This window comes from Culex quinquefasciatus, chromosome 3 (genome assembly GCF_015732765.1).
Source record: "Culex quinquefasciatus strain JHB chromosome 3, VPISU_Cqui_1.0_pri_paternal, whole genome shotgun sequence".
In the NCBI taxonomy this organism is placed as follows: Eukaryota; Metazoa; Arthropoda; class Insecta; order Diptera; family Culicidae; genus Culex; species Culex quinquefasciatus.
This window is the reverse complement of record NC_051863.1, coordinates 177,065,578-177,085,054: the sequence shown is the minus strand read 5'-3', so window position 1 is coordinate 177,085,054 and position 19,477 is coordinate 177,065,578. Positions and strand designations below refer to the sequence as shown.

At 40.0% G+C, this 19,477-nt stretch overlaps 2 protein-coding genes across 2 annotated transcripts; one reads left to right on the top strand and one right to left on the bottom strand.

Moving 5' to 3' along the window:
- Nucleotides 1–256: 256 nt before the first annotated feature.
- Nucleotides 257–16,775, top strand: LOC6048519 (retinal homeobox protein Rax). Its single transcript, XM_001865393.2, has 5 exons — nucleotides 257–727; nucleotides 7,168–7,321; nucleotides 7,420–7,549; nucleotides 15,604–15,691; nucleotides 15,823–16,775. The coding sequence occupies exons 1-5, from the start codon at nucleotides 490–492 to the stop codon at nucleotides 16,233–16,235; spliced, it is 1,023 nt and encodes a 340-aa protein (XP_001865428.1). The 5' UTR covers nucleotides 257–489; the 3' UTR covers nucleotides 16,236–16,775.
- On the bottom strand, nucleotides 16,650–18,492 carry LOC6048520 (serine protease SP24D). Its single transcript, XM_001865394.2, has 3 exons — nucleotides 18,222–18,492; nucleotides 17,066–17,450; nucleotides 16,650–16,998 (listed from the first exon to the last, which is right to left on the bottom strand). Exons 1-3 carry the CDS (start codon nucleotides 18,437–18,439, stop codon nucleotides 16,813–16,815), a joined length of 789 nt encoding a protein of 262 aa, XP_001865429.2. The 5' UTR covers nucleotides 18,440–18,492; the 3' UTR covers nucleotides 16,650–16,812.
- Nucleotides 18,493–19,477: the final 985 nt, after the last annotated feature.

The window sequence follows — 19,477 nt, the reverse complement described above, 5'->3', positions numbered from 1 at the left end:
CTTTCGCTTACACCCACTTCTGCAGAGTGTGAGAGAGAGAGTGCGCGAGCATAGAACGAGGTGTGAGCCCCGCAGAGAAGGTCGAGAAAAACTACCCCTCGCCGAGGCATTACTGCGTGCGTGCGTGTGAGTTGCCTTGGGCGATACTTGGGTTTGGGTGTTTGGGTGTGAGTGTGTGTGCGTGAGTTCATCGAGGGACCCTCTTTTTATTATTTTTTAATATTTATTTGATGAGCTGTGGCTTTCTGCATTCAGTTCGTGGTTGACGGTGGACGTTAATGGTTCTTGGCTTAGGGATTTAGTGAAAGTTTGTGTTTTTTTTTTGGGAAAATCGTGCATAGGAGTGCGAAGAATCAGTTTTCGTACAATCGTGAAACGCGTAATTGTGAAACCCTTCTGTGGACCTGTACAAAAAAAAAGCAATTACAAAAGGATACCAACTATTGTTCTGTGAATCGCTGTGAATAGTGAAGGGGTTCGTGACTTCGGATGTTGCAGCGGGATCTGGTGGCCAGTATGCCGGCCGATAGCCATCACCACGTGCTGCGGCCTTCGCCGTTGCAGGAGAGCACGATCTCGAAACCGCGCGCCGTGTACAGTATCGACCAGATATTGGGCAATCATCACCACCACCACCACCATCACCTGAGGACTAACGGCGGGTCGACGGCGGCGATCCATCATAACAATAACAACAGTATTAGCGTTAATAACAACAACAATAACGGTGAGTTGATCGAGCAGAGTGACGTTTGATAAGGAAGTAGGTGGCTTATCGTGGGAGTTGGGACAGCTGGCGGAGTTCAATTGGCTAATCGTAATCTAATAAATCAATTGTCGAATGTTTCCCCCAGTTATACGGAGGGTTTCGAGGAAGAATCGGTTCGATTGTATTCTAGGAAGTCAGAGGTTGATGGTTGGAAGTGATTTTTTATTGTTATTTTAATATTACCCTTGGTACACATGTCAATTCCTGGTCAATTGCATTGGGGGTTTATTGGGAATATCAGCCAGTTTTGCAGTCAATGTGGAAATGCGTGGGTGGAAATGTGTCGGGGAATAAAAACATTTGCATTTGGGTTGTATTTGATTACATACACCTGGTTAAGTTCTGTTCTTCGAAATTTGTTATTTCTCGCTTACTTTACCAGAAGGTCATATGTACATAGGAAACCCATGGCGCATTGGTTGTTTTGAAAAAGTAATCTACATTTTAAGAGAAGGCATTATTGCACTTTAGGATTTTAATGAATTACTTGTAGTATTCTTTGATTCATTTCTTTCAAATTGACTTAACAGTCATTAAATCCTGAATTAGTGTTCAAAAGGACGCAAGTGCCAACGTGACTCCTGACACGAATTTGAACTTTCCCAAAAACAAAACGAAATTTTTCTTTATTGGGTTCAGAGGTTCATGTTGTTTTTTCTGTAAATTAAATTAAAAAAAATCTTGTGTCCTTTTGAAAACTTATCCTAGAAATGTTTATCCCAAAGAAAATAAATGACATTTTTAGTTAACTTATTTTTGATATGAATATTTCAAATTTATTAGTAAGTCGAATTTATGAAACTATTTTTTTTGATTATCAGTTTGGTTACTTGGATTATGTTTCTTATATAGTTTATAGATTTTTTTAAAGATAAATAAAACAAATTAGAAGAGTCCGTCTTGACCTTTAAAGTTTTGCTTTGATTTGTTTATAAATTAAATCAATAATATATATTCAGCCCATGAAGCTGGGCCAACAATCAAATTGTCTAGGAATATTATTGACCATTGTGGCACCCCCTACAGCGTGATACAGACCCGTAATGCTATGCTATGCTATATTTCAGCTGAGCGACTCATTTTAATAACTAGTTTTTAATTGATCAAACTTTCTTTCCGATTTAAAAAAAATATGCAAGGTTATTTTCAATTTATTGGTACTATCCAAAACGCATTTTGAAGCATTGTTTTAATGAAGATTTGAGAACAAAAAGATAAAAATAATGATGATATTATATAGGGAAATGGTGACAGATTACTCCAATGTCATATTTGGAAATATTTATCCACGATAGTCTCATAAATATACAATTGTCAAGAAAAATATACCAAATTAATTTTGTTTCCTCAAAGAGCAATTTTTTTTAAAAATCCTGGCAAGGTTGACAACTTTATTCAGATATTATTTTGAAAAAGTATATTTTCTCAATTGTTTAGCTTTGTGGTAAATTTTCGCACTCACTTGAAATTTTCACTCATAAACTAATTTAAACGTTCAAAAAAGTGCCAAGTACTTGCAAATTACCCTCTTTAGCCCCCTTGCCAAATCCCGCCCGATTATCTCACTAACATTTACGGCACCAAAATCTGCCCCTTAATTTGTCCTAATTCCATCGTTCATCCCTCAAAGAAGCCTCTTTTCTTCGGCATTTATGGCTACGAAATTTACCTGAGAAGATTTCGCATACCTTTTGTGTCAAATTCTATCTGGCCACTCAGCCCGGGAAAGGATTAATTAGGATTGCGGTTGACCGACAATCCCCGGGGGATCAGCTTCCATTTTCCCAAACAGACCCCCGAAAAAAAAAAAACGTCGTCGTCGTCATTATCAATTTCGAACCAAATTGGAACGCGCGCGCGACCCCCGCGGTCTGATCCTCGGATAATTGCATATGAATAAAAATATTCCAATAATTGGCTGCCAATTTGGCCACTGAATGGGGACGTGGGGAACCGCATTCCCCGGAAGGCTTTCCGAACAAAAAATCCGCCATTTCTTTGATCTTTTTTTTTTTTTGTTGACTCCCGGCCAAACTCGGGGAAATTTGTCAACAATCGAAATTTAATTGGGGGTTGAGGGGGGTGACGGCCATAAATTGCGCCCCACCAAACCGCAATGATCATATTAACAAGAGGCGAAAATTGACACAGCGAGAGATTGCTCGTTTTTTTTTGATTTCCTGAGAATTTGGGCTGGAAATCTGCTGCGAAGCAGCGAATTTCGCGCGAAAATAAGTTGAAATCATTATGGGAAGCTTTTCGGCTTTTCCAACCTCTGTTTGATTTTCCACTTTTCCGTTGTTCGATCGATTGAAAATGCCAAACACCGTCATGTGATGCTGCTGCTGCTTCAGGGGGGAAAATAACCGATTTTATACGTATCACGAAACCATCTTGCGAGGGTTGAGGACGGCGATGATGGCGATGAAGGGGATTTTAATATACTGATAATTATGGTTTAACAAGGCAGTACGCAGCGGGTGACACCATCAGCCAGCAGCGTTTGAAGTTGTTTGGGATGCTTTTGCATTTTATTTTTGGTTATTGTGTACTTGAAGTTACTTTTTTTTGTTAGGTTGGAGGGGAATTGGCCTTTGCGTATGTTTTCGTGTGTGTTTTTAAATGGAACAGATTTTCAAGTGATATTATCATGTTAATGAAAGGAAAGGGGATAGATTGCAAGCGACACAACATTTGGTGAAATCAGATCACTTATAAGATACATTAAATATGCTTTGAAATCATTAAATTTGAAGGTTGGTGACATTGCCTAAACTATTTTATTGTCGCCATAAAAAAACTTGCAGCTTTTAAGCCATTGAAAAGTACTTTAAAAAAGGCTGGTTCAAATTTATTCAAGTTTTTGTCTGTCCGTCGAGGTCGAGGGGAAACGCAATTAAAAAAACAAAATTTCAAATTTCAAGCCCAATTTTCATAATTTTTTAAGCAAAAGGTATCACAAAAAGCTTTATAAAAATGCATTTAACATTATTGCAGTTTTGTTACTACCAAAAATTTGCAAAAAAAACAATGAATGAATGGCCTAGTATTAAATAGAATTTTTAAACGAAAATTAATTCATAAAACATTTGAAATATGTTCTTAAAGATTGATTTTAACCAAAAAATTGCAGCATGGCCTAATTTTCAGTGCTGAAAAAATGGGGAATTGTGAAATAAAAAATTGAAATGACGGCCAATATTTCAAATGAGCTTAATATTGATTTTGTAAGCCTTTTTTGACATGTTTGTACCAAAATTATAAAAAAAAATAAATAGATTCAGAAAATATCGGCGATAACTGACGATCCAATCTAATCTTAAGTTACTTCCTTACTTGAAATTATTCAATAAAAATCTTCTAAACATGTACCAAACACCTATATTTTAAAATATGACTCAATTTTAAAAGTATAAGATGTCTGAAATTTTCACAATATTTCATTTTTTGATGCTATAGTTTTAAAAATTAGCAATTTGAATATTGTGTCGTAAAATTTTGTACATGTTTTTACTATACCAATCAAACTAAATGTTTTTACATTTTTGTTTTTTATTTTTTGATTAGCAAAATAAAATGTTATTTTTTTATATTTGAATTTTAATTATTGGAAACAAGGGTATCAAATACTTTAATCTGTAAACAACCATTTTTTACAAAGCGTTATATATGTTTCGACCCTAAAATAAAATGCTTTTTTTTAAATAAATACGCAAATTTGTGTTTTGATTTTTCCTATATTAGGCTGGTACAAATTTTATTTAAAGTATTTGTCCCCCCCCCTTCAATGTTGGCCCGAAAAATCAGGGGCAAAAATATTTTTTTCAAAAAACTTCAATATTTTTATGAAAATTTAAGTCAATTTTAAATGAATTCCCCTAAGTAAAGAATCATTTTAAGCATGTTTGGGTTGATTTAAAAATCTTTTGAATTTTTGAAAATTTTCGATGTCTACTATCGCTAAAGTTTTTTTTTCGCTAAAATTTTTGTGTTCGGCAAATTTTACATTTTTTGAAAACTTTTATTGCAAAACAACTGAACTAGTGTAAAATACATTTTAAAACACTTTCTCTATGCAAATGTTGAAACTATGGCATGTTATTTTAATATTTATATTTTTTTATTTTTTTGCCCCCCCCCCCACCCTCGACTCCGGCCAGAGCCGAGGGACAAAAACTTTTAAAAATATTTGCATCGGCCTCAGAGATTGTAGTTTAAAAACATAAAATGGTTACAAAGTGCTGCATTGTTTTCAAAATAATTAAACTTTTAATATTTTAAATATGAGTATCAAACGACACAAGCGTTAAATTTTTATATGTTTTAAATATAAAAATAATATAAAAAAGTTGATTTTTTCCCGTTTTCGTCATTTTTTCAGTTTTGCGCGTGGCGCGTCGGAAAACCCAGTTTTTATTTTTTTTAAATCGTATCTCAGAGTAGTAAAAACATATCTTCACCATTTTTTTAAAAAAGTGATTTTTGCGAAAATCGAGGAAAATGGTCATTTTTTGGACCACCCTAACACGGCGTAGGTCACCCTAATGGCCAAACAAAAAAATACGGGTCTAATTATTTCGGCCAAGGATCCCCCAGAAAAATTTTGAGCCCGATCGGAGAACTTTTTTTTTCGAATCATGCTGTTTTCGTGGGGAATCGCTGTTTAATACCATTGAATTTAATGAATGATCATAAATGATGTAACATTCAGAACTTTTTTTTTCTGTACATGCAAATTTTTGTATTCAAAATTATTAAAATTGCTGACAACTTCATTGTTATGGCTAGATGACGAGCTTCGATTTGAAAAATCGCCAAAAATTCATTTTCAATTAATTTTTGACCATTAATATGCATTGGAAAGAAGAACTGTTAAAATTATAGAAAATTCATGGGTTGAAAATTTTACTTGTTTTATGAGGCTTTGCCAATGTTTTTAAAATTTATTTTTGTACACGGAGAAAAAAGAGTTCCCAAAATCGTGAACAAGCGTTCATGAAAATGAGAACCTCGAACAAAGTGTTCAAATCCCATGGTACGATTTTGAAAAACGTACCATGAAATTTGAACACTTTGTTCGTGGTTCCCATTTTCATGAACGCTTGTTCACGTTTTTAGGAACTCTTTTTTCTCCGTGTAGGTAGATCAACTTTGGCTGTGTATTTTACTAACATTTCCGATATTTTAAGTAAAAGGAAGTATGCAGTATTTTTTCTAGTGTCCCAGACTATGTCTCTACGCATTTTTTTTACAATTTTAATGGTAACGGTGCCATTTTATAGCAGAAAGTAAAAAACAAGCAAAAAAATTTTATAAGTGACTGTGAAAACATGAAAAATTAGATAGATAAAATGTAATGATAGAAGGTGATAGAATAGACCAAATACTACCAAAAACAAACATAAACTAAACAAGATAAAAGCAAATTGAAATACTAAAAATGAAACATTAAAAACATAAAACAAGAGAAGTAAAATTTTTTGAAGAACAAAAGTTGCTAGCGGGTAATATTTAAATTTTCGAAAAAAAAATTGACAGCAGAGGGTTAATTTTGGTCATTTATTATTTATATAATCTTACATATTTTTGTTTTCGATTCTGTGAGAATAATATTTAAAAAATAAATACATAAATTTGATCATGTAATGAAACATTCAGAGCTTTTTCGTAACCTGGAAAACAAAATTGCAAAAAAATAACTCTTCCACAACGATTAATCCTTTCCATGGCCGCCAATTCCGCCTCAACGTCAGTATCCCTTTTGAGAACGAAAATAAAAAAAAAGCAATCGCCCACGACCGGCAACGTCCTGTAACCTGGCCCACGTTCACCCGGTAACCGGTTACGGATTTCCATACATCGCGCAGCGCCCGGGACGCGTCCCGCATGATGATTGCTTAATTGGGGCTTTTAGGCTCGGAAAAAATCGCCGTGGCTCTCCGCTGCTTCGACCGATGTTTCAATTTTTGATTCGAGGAAAAGAGGATAACGATAGAATTAATATAGATTTGGGAATTATTCAGGTGGTTTTTTTATCTCTGACGTTCATGTCGGCGGATGTCGAAAGGACATGGACGAAATCGTTCGGCTTTTTTTGCTTCTTGTTTCATTTATTTCGAGAAGAGCTGCACAAAAATTGGCGCACAAGTGGAAACGATTTCGATGGTGGGACTTTTTTGGTGTGTGCGTTTTGGGGAAATAGCAGACAAGGATTTACGGGACTTCAATTTTATGACTTTTTTTGTGGAAATATTGTTACTTTTATAAAACAAATTCTGAAAAACAATTCTAGTTAAAAAAACGCGAATATTTTCACTGCTAGGTGAACATGATTTGAAACTAGACAAAAAATCGTTCTATTTGATTTTCATGCTTTTTGTTTGTTTTTCTGTTCGCAGACCAGGACTCGTCCCTAAAACGCGAGGACTCGCCGGTGGAGCCGCACGAAAATGGCGTCGACGTGGACAACGACGACGACATGCCCATCATGGGCGATCTGGACGGCATGGACGGTGACCCCAACGATATGGGCCGGCCGAGGAAGATTCGACGGTATGTTCCAATCGGCTTTCAGTTGTTTGTTTCAGAGTGGGAGATTAATTCTATTTTTTTGTTGTTGTTACTGTTCTCGTTTTGATTTCGTTTGATAGATCTCGGACCACGTTTACGACCTTCCAGCTGCACCAGTTGGAGCGGGCATTCGAGAAAACGCAATATCCGGACGTGTTCACCCGGGAAGAGCTGGCGATGCGGCTGGATCTGAGCGAAGCGAGAGTTCAGGTTAGTACAGTTCTTTCAAAAATGTGAAATTTAGTAAAATTACATGGAACCATGCCAGTTCATGCTACTCACCACTAGATGTCGTGGTGTTGAATCGTTCTACTTGCATGCAATTTGAATCTTTTAAGAAGAACTTGTATGCAATCTTCCCGAAAGAAGATGTAAATTAGCTCTCATCCCAAAGCAGAGCCAATCACGCCGGTAAAATCCCAAAACAATTATCCCGGCGGCGCAGCACCCATAATTGGCTCTCCCAAACACAAAAATCTCACTCGCTCGGGCGCAAATCTCATCCAATTAGCCCATTCAACACCGCGCACCCATTACAATGTTGTCAGCGGCACGGCCCATTAACGGGCTTCTCAGCACTAGAGAGTGCTTCCGAGAGCCCGCAACAATTAGGCGCAGCTCCACAGCTAATTAAATCATGCTTTCTGCTGGTATCGTCCTGGCACATTAATTGCAATTATGGGGCAATTAAAGTTAGATTCGCCTCGGCGGCCATTAGTCCTCCCGACGGTTTCGATTCGGTTGTGCAGTGCGATAACATAATCGACGGCTCGGGAAAGCTGTGTGTCCTTGGTGGAAAAAGGGTGGGGAAGTGAGGAGGGAGGGGTCCGGAAAATGACGCAAATTTACTTGGCTAATTTTCTCATTTCGGATTTCCGGCTTTCATTCGGCGCGCTCGTCATGCACTTTTGCACACATGTGGGAAAAAGTTAGGGTGGTTCAGTGAGATGCAGACTTGCTCGCCAAACTCTAAAAGCGTGAGTCGTTAGAGTTGTGAGACGCTAGAAGCGTAATATGCTAAAGAAGTGTGTAAAATTAGAGTTGTGAGACGCTAAAAGCTTATGAATGACATTGTTGCAGGGTGGCCAGTCAAGTTGGGAAATCGGAAAAGTTGGGAATTCTTCAAAATCCATCAAAAATCGGGGAAAAGTCGAGAATCTGTATTTTTTTTTGTTAAAAGGTTCCAATTTTAATCAATTTTAGTCTTAAAATGCTATTTAAGACTATAAACATCCTAATAAATATTGGATGATAATGATGGCATGCATTTGACATCTATTTTCATAATATATTTCAATAATCACAAGATTGTCTGTAAATTATCTAAGCTTTAAGAAAAATGTATTTACAAAAGCCGACTCGGTCCTAGCCAGGTCCCAGTACCGCAAAGGACCTAATAAAGTAATTTTATGAAAAAAATATATTTCAATAATAAAAAAATGTTTCTATTTTGTGAATCAAACAAGAGGTAACATCTATCATAAAAGAACAACAAAACTTATTAAAACTCAAAAGAAATAGACCCTAACTTCAACGTCAATAGCCAGCTTAATGCTATGATTTTTTTTCATTTTGTCACATTGCTTGAATATATTTTTCAAATGTTAGATTTCCGTAAACTTTTCTGGAGTATTGGCAAATTTTTTAACACAAAAAAATGCGGTGTCCTGGTCACATATGTGTGAAAAGTGTGTAATTTCACATTTTCACACATTTTTTTATGTAAAATTATATGTTGAAAAATTACAAAATTGTAAGTAAACTTTGTAAAAACATTTTTCAAACGAATTCCTAACTGGTAGAGCTCGTTCAAAGATTACGTCCATGAATAGAGGGAGGGGGTAGAGACTGGAAGTAGTATTTGCACAAACTCTTATCATGTTTGAAGCGTTCTTTGATCAAAAATAAAATCATGATTATATTACAGTCGAATCTCTGGTTGTCAATATCCAAGGGACCGTCGAGGAAGAGAAGCATCAGTTTACAGAACGCTGCAAAATGAAGACTCGATTGAAATTTGTTTTTTCTTGCTAACCAGCTATGGGAGAGAATCATGGCAACGTCCGGCAAACAAAAACAAAGAAATGTCAAACTCCCTTCAAAGCTTCTTTTTTTCAAAGAAAAATGTCTACGCAAGCCATGAGAAAGTCTGGTGTTTTTTTTTTTTGAAAAGGTCCAATAAACCAAATTTCCAGTTTTTGCCTTTTGGGTGTTTTTAAAACCGCCTTGAGTCAGGGATATTAAAAAACACTCAAAAAGCAAAAACTGAAAATTTGGTTTATTGGACCTTTTCAAAAAAAAAAAAAAAAAAACTCCGGAAGTGAAATTATTGACAACCGAAATAGATGTTTAAAGCAAATTGAATCCAAAGGACCGTCGAGGAAGAGATCCTTCAAGCAAGAGAAAATATCGAGGAATAAAGACAATCGAAGTATACGAAGTATACAGTTTGAAGGGACTGATTCATCGGTACATGGAGCAATATTGATATCGAGAAGATCGACAGCCAGAGAGTCGACTGTATTCAATAAAATAATCTAAAAAAAATTGCCATTTTTTCCATTTCCAGTTAAAACCAAGTATCAATAACTTTATGTTTGTAAATTTTAACAATTAACAGCTTTCGGTTATTTTCCAAAGACTAATTGTTTATGTTTTTACTCTCAATCAAAGTGATGAGAACTTCCATTTTTTTGAAGTTTTTTAAATAAATTTTTCGTTTAGTTTCTGCTTTTACTAAAATCGGAAATAGTTTTTTGAATTATCAAAAAGAATAGATTTTTTTGTCAAATGCTATTTTCAAATAATAATGTTTAGTCATTCTTAATTTTTTTTTATTATTTGAGTTCTGGAAAAGTCGAAAAAAAAATCGGAAATTCGAAAATGGGATTTGAGTGGTCACCCTGTTGTTGTGAGACGCTAGAGACTTCAGACCAAAGGAGTGACAGTTCAGAATTGTTAGATGCTAGAAGCGTGAGACGCTAAAGACGTGAGATGTTACCCAATATTTTAACAATATTCTAGCAAGAATGCAATAATTGGGGCGTTATACGCTAGAATCGTGGTGCTTGAAACGTTTAAGTTGTGAGTATCTAAAGGAAGGAATTTTAAACAGAAAAGTAGATACGCTTGAGACATAAGGAGTGAAGTCATACGGCGATAGAAGCTTGAGAAGAGCTGGAGACGCTAAAGGTATTAAAAGTTTTAAGCATGAGACGCTGAAGTCATGATGAGTTAGAGGTCTGAGACGCTAAAGGCATGATGCGTTAGAGGCGTGAGACGCTAGAAGCATGATTTTTAAAATGCTTCGAACGTTATAGTTGTGAGACGCTTAAGGTGTGAAACGTTAAAGAGAAAATACTTAAGATGCGTGGGACGCTTGAGACGCTAAAAGTATGAGGTGTATACCTCTAACACGCTAGAGAGAAAATACAAATTCAAACTGTTATTTCAATTGACCACCCTACTGCCCTAAATTGATCCATCACAAGTTAAGAGCCAATCTACCTCTCAAACCCACCCTCCGACCATCACGATCCTTTTCTGTTGTCAGCTGCTTTTTGGTAGCATCGCACCCCTCACCATCACCGAATGAGGGCAGTTAGTGGCACCGTATATTTATTTGAAGAGTCCCTGAAAGTAGCTCTCCGCGCGCAGAGTTAAAAAACGACCGTCGAACAATAGATAATCGTTCCGTACACGTGTCCGCGTTCACCCCCTTTTTTCACCGAGCGATCTTAATTGAATGTAACAAAATATCGCTTTTGTATGGGCAGTTTGTACCGACGCAATTGAAAAAATCAAACGATGTCAATTAGATCGGATTTAATGAGCTTAAAAAAACGATTTTCTCGGAGTGCAATGTGTGAAACTCAAACATGACCCTGGACCGAACATCTCCCTGGAGTGCCCAAAGTGAGTAATCCTTTTTTAATACACCCATCGTTATCGACATCGATCCGGCGAAGAAGATAACCGTTTCGTCTCAGTTGTTTGAAGTGGTCACCCGCGCCCTCTCCTCCTGGTGGCCACTAAAAATTTCAATTACGAAAATTAATTTAATCCCCAATCCCATTTTAAAGGTGAATTAGGTTAGGATGCTCTCGAGCTCGATTTCACCACTCGGAGGAGGAGAGAATCTGAGAGCAAAAGTTAGTGGGCGCTTGTGTGTGTGCGTTGAAAGCTGATAAAACTCTTCAAGGCTTGAGGGGGAGGAGTTTTCCGGGCTGAGAGCTGCGAGTAAAAAAGACAAACAGTAAAAGCATAATAGCCAATTGAGGGCGGTGATCTGTGTGTGGCCCCACCGCTGGCACCTCGTGATGGTCGTGGAAGGGAAGAAGTGATTTGATTTGTTGCTAGAAGCTCTGTTTGAAAGGAGTTGGAACGTCTTAAAGATTAAGACGGTTGAAGACGATTGAAGACGAATAAACAAATGAAGGCTAGTGAAGGCAAATGAAAACGGATGAAATTCACTGAAGACGATTGAAGATGGCAGATGACGGCCAAAGACGATTGAAGACGGCTAAAGATGACTGAAGACGATTAAAGATGACTGAAGAACGCCTTGAAGTCTAAGAAGGCTGGAACTTTCCTGAAAACGACTGAAGACAGTTGAGGGCGAATAAAGACAAGATGACATTTCGTCGCTTGTGTGCTATCTTGTGACACGTCTGCTGTAAAAAGATAGGACGTGTCACAAGATAGCACACAAGCGACGATTTTTAGACGATTGAAGACGTTTAAAGATGACTAAAGACGTTTAAAGATGAATAAAGAAGGTTTAGACGGCAAAAACATCTAATGAATACAGAAGACGACTGAAGACGATTGAAGTTGACAGAAATCGTTATAAAATGACTGAAAATGACACAAAAAGGCACCTTAAAGAGCAAGTAATCAAATCAATTCCTACCAGCCCGGAAAACAATATTGGCAACCCTCAACGTCCTCGTTGACTGGTCCATCCTTCGACGGAAAAAAGGATACGCAAACAAAAACCGGACATAATCTGCTTTTAATATAATAATATCGTTTTAGCACACACGTCACGAACCGGGGCCCATCAAAGGGAAAAAAGCAAGGGTCTTCCTGACCGATATTGAGCAAACAAGAGCCCGACTCGTCTAATCGATCCCATCAAGAACCCCGGGCGCACAATTACGCAACGATTAAGGGGCAGCTGTCACTCGAGCAAGTGGGCACACACGGAGGGAAAAACAAAGCCAATTTAGCTAAATTTCGGGGAAAACTTTGTCGATGGTAATTAAACCTGATGTCAGTACGGTAATGGACGCCTTTTTCCGCAAAGTTTGTGACGCTCTTGACCCCCGAGGGGGTTGCCCGATATGCAAACGATACCCACGTTGAAAGTAGATAATTATGTCAGCTTGTTGGGTCGTCGTAAAGTGCATTTTTGGCCGCCGGCGGCGACCGGATTGGCTGGAATTTTAGCGCCGTCGAGGGTGTTTTCGTGCGATAAGCCGGCTGTTTGACAGACCTAATCGTATTACGAACCTTTGGGTGGAGTCTCGACTTTATCTGATGCCAAGGGGGCGATAATCGCAGAGTGTGATGGAGGTCTAGAAATTTACATGATTTTTAAGGGCTCTACAATAATATCAATAATTTCATAATTGAATGAAATTAAATTGAACCTTCAAGTCTACAAACACTTAAAATTGAAGAATCACAATTTTTTTTAAATTTGGGCTCGAAAACATTAAAAAATAGTACTTTACTTTGCAAATCACAAACTCTACAATTTCTGAAGTCTCCCAATATCGAACTCTCCAAAACCAAGAACTACTAAACATCTAACTATTTAAACTCTACAAACCGTAAACTCTCCAAATCTAAAATTCGGAGATCTCCAAAACATAAACTCTCCAATTTCAAGAATTCTACAAATCATAATCTCTACACTCGAACTCATATTGGACCTTCAATCCCCCGTCGAAAATGCTCATTTGCTCGGCGTTCTGGATTGCCGGTGTGGAGACGCAGTGGACCACGTCGGACGTGACGTTCCACGCGCAAATCCGCCGTCCGCGCGAATCCTGAGAACCAAAACGACATGGTTTTTACATGCAATAAACATCGGCTAATCCGGAGCGCGGTTGACGGCGACAAATCCCTGCACGGAGGAAATGGCGAGGGGAAAAAATTAAAATTCCAAATTCAAATATTGTCAACCCCTGTGCGCGCACGATGGCCCGGTTTCGCGCGTAACAATTGAAAAGAGGCAAAATGCTTGACTGGGAGGGGGAATGTGCAGTACACACAGAGGATCAAGAGCAAGCGATAATAGGGCGAACGCATGTACATTGTATTAATTTTAATTGTAATATGAAATTAATCGCTTTTAATATACTTATAATAAACATTTTTCCGTGCGAGCCTCGGAACCGGGCCTCGGACCGTTTGTAATGTGAGAACGTGATGAATTACCGGGAGGGGTTCGCATCGCGTTGACAGACGGTGGCCAACGAATTTAAATTTCAATGGTGCAGTGGAAGTTAGTAGTTGCGTACAGTTTGGTTAGTTTGGTTACGACGGGCGCGATTTGCATAAATTTGTGCCGTTAATTAGCGCCAGACGATTCGCGGGAAAAGATTAATTGGACCCTTGGGTTGAAGGTCTTGTTTGTAGTCGATTAGCTATGCTTCTTGAAAGGAATAGTGTGGATTATCCCTAAAGATGTGCAGTTACTTACATTCCCGACTTGTTTGTAAGTTAAACCCTTGATATTTTCATATTTAAATTGATAGACAAGCCTAATTCGCATCATTTGAGTGAGATTGTTAGGAGGGAATGTTAGTAATTGTTAGGAGGGAATGTTAGTAATTGAAAATACTTGATTTATTGTTGTCAAACCACCCCTGCCCTACAAATCATGATTGAATTTTAATCAAATCAACACGTTCCACCGCTGTAAAACGTGTAATTTTCCCATTTAACCGCACAAATCGTCATTAGCTCGCCGATTGTGTCCCAACGCATCTCCCCGCATACACGTCCAATTAAAGGACGATTATTTCGAGCAACATAACCTCATCCCGATTTACAAAATTGCCTCCAGGCCACCACAAACCCAAAGCCAAGAATTCAAATTTGGCGCCTACACAGAACCCCGGTGCGTGTGAGAACCGTCCCGAAAGAGGGCTTCAAGCCTTTCACACTGAGGCACAATGTAAACAACCTCCCTTCCCCCCACGGTTCTCCTCACAGATATGGAAAATTGCCCTAGAAAGGGGCCTCCCCCTCTTCTAAATTGATTCAATTGTCCTCGCCAACAATGAGTCCCAATCGGAAATTCGAAAATCGCTCTTTCCCAGCAGAGCTTGCCTTCTCCGACCGATCTGTTTCTATTTCATTTCATTACGCTCTGGAGAGGTGCTGCTGTGCGTGCAGTAGGTTCCTTCGAGATGCTCCGGTCATCAGCGCTGCCGTTCCGGCGTGACCAAGAAGGCTACGCTGGAGGAAGATGTAAATTTGCCTTCTTCGAGACAGGAAATCAATTTAGAGAGCAATTCTCCGGAGATTCTCTCTCTCCGACAAGTCGGAAGAATTTGATTGATTCCGAGCATCGTTAGGGTCGTTAGGGTCTTCTCCTTCTGCGGGAATCGAATCAATTTGGAGCACTTCCGGATGTTCGGTACCGGTAGTTCACAATACACAAAATTTACGTACAACTTCGGTGTCTTTTCACAGCTGAAAAGGGCTTTCACTTACCTGCACTGAACACGAGTGGAGCAGCAGCTTGCTTTGTTTTCCTTCCGCAAAAGTGACAGCTCGGCCAGCCGTCCTAATCTGACGTTTAACGAGGGGTGCGTCGCAGTGCGACGAGTTATCCCAATTTTCTTCACCGGAAAATCCTCTCTCTTCAAGTGGGCTAGGAATTTCCCAAGATTGAGTAGGGATTCCTCTACCGGGGGTAATTGGCGCAAATAATTGGTTATACTCTCCGTCAATTAGCCGCCGTCGCCGACCGGAATCCGGTGCGCGCGGGTCCGGAAGTCAGCGCTAGCGACGAAGGAGACGACGTTTTGCCGTTCGTTCCGCCCCGGTGGATCCGAATGGATGGGAAAATTGGATCAAATTATAGACACTTGGCGTTCCGAGGAGGGAGTAATGAAATAATGCTATTACGTTGTGGCGTCTGAGCCGACGAGGGACGATTGTTTAGGGGTTCGTGGATCTTCTTTTGGGGGAAAAAACAATAAACCTATTATTAATTTGTGATTTTTCTTCTTGTTTAATTGCAGGTATGGTTCCAAAACCGTCGTGCAAAGTGGCGCAAACGAGAAAAAGCCATGGGTAGAGACACATCTGCTTTTCTACACCACGACCAAGGTAATTATCGCATTGTTTGGACACCGTTTTTCGAAAGGTGTTGAAGGCAGAAGCCTCCAATTAAACATCGATCAGCACGCGGCAGATGTTATCGGCTTGGTCTAACCTAAAATTTGTCTCTTTTCCCCTAGGAATGCCTGAATTCCCGCTTGGCCTGCCCCTACCGCACCAGTTAACGCACCCGGGCCTCCCACCAGCGGAGTTCTGGTCGGCCAACTTTGGACTCCATCCGACGCTGGTGCCAGGCTCGGGCCACCCGCTGATCCACCCGACCATGGTGCCCAACTACAAGATCCCGCACTTTCACTCCCTGCTGACGCAGTACATGGGCCTGAACTCGCTGTTTGGGGCGGCGGCGTACCCGCAGAATCTGACCATCAACACACGGTTGAGTCCACCGAACAGCCCGAAGGAGAGTCCCACAGGGGGTGCCGGAGCCGGAAACACCAGCAGCAGCTCCAGCTCGAGCAGCTCCAGCAGTAGCAATCTGAGCGTCGGAAGCAATAGTATCAACACTAGCAAAGAAAGCGTGGCGGAGAAATAGGTTTAGGGTTAGGTAGAGAATGAGCTTGAGATGCAATATTTATTGTTAACTTATTGAATAGAGGCGAAAACGGAGCGGAATCTTTGTGAATTTGAATATTTGACAGATGGTGGCAAAAAACAGCATTGACTTGCCCCTCGGCACCTGTCAAACAAAGTAACATGTGGTTTTTGCCGCCATTTTGTCAAATGTTAAGGTTAGCTTCGGAGAATTTCTCTGTTTTGACAGGTCAAGTCAAGTGGTTTGTACCGAGAGAGGTAGCGACTGTACATAGGCGCGTATGTGTGGGTGTGACTAGACGATGATCCAACCAAGGTACCAGTGCTGCCAGACACACGGTTTGGTTTACAGCGCACTCACACAGCTGCACAATTAGCTCTAAGACAAACAGTATTAAAATTGAAAGACAAAAGATTTAAACCTGTAGTCGTGTTTTTATTTATGTTCCCACCTTTTGAATAAAACAAAACAATGCTTGTACATAGAATTTAAGTGTACGAATTGGATTCTTAGCAAAAATAAACACAACAAATAAGAAAACCCTGAACAGAGTTTCATTCCAACCCTTCGAAACATCTTAAGCGGACGTGGCGGTCGTCGTTTCACCGGAGTCATCACCCCCAATCTTCTCCTGGATCCAGTCGTAGAACACGCCAACGTCGACGAACACATCCGGCTGCTCGCTTCCGCAGGCCTCTCCGGCACTGTAGCTGGCAACACCGACCAGGGTGTTCTCGTGCACCGCCGGACCACCAAAGTCACCCTGCAAAATCAAAACAAAGCATTCAAGTTTGTACGTCACCTCAAGTCAAGATCTGTCAAAAACTCACAAAGCAGGCCACTCCCTTGTTTTCCTCCCCGCGGAAGCACAGAGCTCCCTCGTAGAACGCCTCCCCCAGTTCCTGGGCGCACTGCTCGCCACTCAGCGCGGTCACCGTGGCGAACTTGAGTTTGTAGCTGGTGTTCTCGGTTTCGGCGGTGCGGCCCCAGCCGGTCACGGTGACCTCACCGGCCCCGTTGAAGGCACTCTCGCCCACGGCGACGGCCTGGACGGTTTCGGAGAACGCCACCGGCTTGTTGATCTCGACCAGCGCCAGATCGAACCGGTTCTGGGCGTACTGTTCGTGCACGTGGACGGTCTGGACGCGACGGAACTGGCCGCCCATCATGAGCCGCTCGCTGCCGGCGAACACGCGCAGGGATTTCTCCGGGATGCTGTGGGTAACGGGGAGGAGGTTTTAGTTTTGGGCGTTCACATTTTATCAGATTTAAGGTGAAACGGGACACCAGTTCTTGGAAAAGTTTTGCTATAAACAAGCAGGTATTAGACTATGACAAACAAACAAACTCGCACTATTTCGTGCTCAACAGAATGCCAAACTCGCAAACAACGCAATGTCAACAGGCTGACATTTTTTAAACCAATGCATAAACTGTCAAAAAGTGCGAGTTTTTGTTTGTTTGTCATTGTCTAATACCTGCTTGAATCCAGACAGAACTTGTTTAAGTTACGACATTTTCCTTAAATGTGCTTCCAAAAATTCGAGTCGTGTTTTCACATCAAAACCAGTTATCAAACTCATGTTGACTTTTCAAACCCATTGTTCAGCGATTTCCGAGCAGGTGGTTTTCAAGCTTTTGACAGCTGTCAGTTGTTCCAATTAGTGAATTCTGATTCGCTCATTCTAATACAGTTCCATTTTAATTAGCGAATCCACTTTATAACATTAAAATTTTATTTAATACAGCCTAGACTCGATTATCCGAAGGCCTTTGTTAAATTTTACTTTTTGTTTAGCAATTAAGTTTTACTATTTGTTAATGTCAAAAAATAGTAAGCGTTATCAAATTACAAAAAAAGATTAGAAAAAATCAAAAAAATTTCAAAATATTGAAATTTGGAGGTATCATAAATGTTCCTTTCTTTTCTACTCATTTTGTTTTGAAAATATTGAGGTTGAAATTCTCACAAAAAAAAAAACTCACCGAACACCATTCTGGAAGACACACCGGGCAGCAGTCAACGCGAACCGCTCGTGCACCAGCACTCCTCCGCAAAGCAGCTTACCCTTGCTGGTCAGGGCCACCTGGTACGGGAACTGACCGCGCTGGGCCAGATCTCCACCGGTGATCCGAACCGAGGCTCCCTGCGCCAGCGCCAAAGAGGTGGTCGCCACAATCGCCAAAAGAATGAAACTATTCATGATGATGTTTTTTTTTCTACTTCGTTGAATTCTCGACTTTTCAACTGTGCTCAAAGCTGGTACTGCTGAGTGAAGCCAAACGGTACTCTTTTTATACTCGATTCTTTATTTTCGCGAAATCTGCTGATGCTGATAACTCCACGCTGCTTTCTCAAGAGGACCACTCGAAAAATTAATCCCCTACCCTCTCAGCCTGGCTTAGGCACTCTGTTTCCAGGCGATTCGCGAAAGGGGTTGTAAACTCTCAATTTTTGTCGAAACTTTTATTTGAACAATTGCAAACAATGCTCTCACTCAAGCGCGCGCCAAACCCGAATCATATCGACTCAATTAACAAATCTTGACGAGAGGCCATTGTTCCAACGGTGAATGGAGGTCCATTTTCCTTTCAAACAATTCTTGAGAATGCACGTATTGGCACCTCAACATCAAATGCAAAGTTGGACCTATTTTTTTTCCAATGGAAAATTCAATCAAATAAGGTGCTGGTAATGCGAAAACGGGTTTTGCTGGGAAAGGGTCAACCAAATTTAAATGGGTTCGGTATGAAGCAAATTAATTTTTCGCCCTTTCTTCTCTGTGCGAGTCGAAACGAATGAGTTTTGGAACTATGTTGGCCAGATGCCCAAGTGGAGCGGTGCCCGGTAATGGGTGCTTCAACCCGGGGGCACCCCCGGGAATGTCAAGTGAATTGGCCAAAACTATGTGCAAAAGCAGGTTTTTGCTCACTTTGTGCTGCGGCAGTAATGAATGAAGTTTGATTTTAATTAATGAACTTTGAGTGGCGCTGCTTGATCCTACCGATGAAATGCATTGAACAGATGGGTGGTTTTCATCAGCACGGGTCTTATCTAGAAAAATATAACTAGTGTTATAAAAATCATGGTCTAGCAACAAGTTTCAAACTAGGGACTATCCATAAACCACGTGGACACTTTTAGGAATCTCAACCCCCCCCCCCCCTTCGTGGACAATTGCCCATACAAAAAAAATCTTTTTGTATAGAGCGTGGACAATCGCTTACCCCCTAAAGTGTCC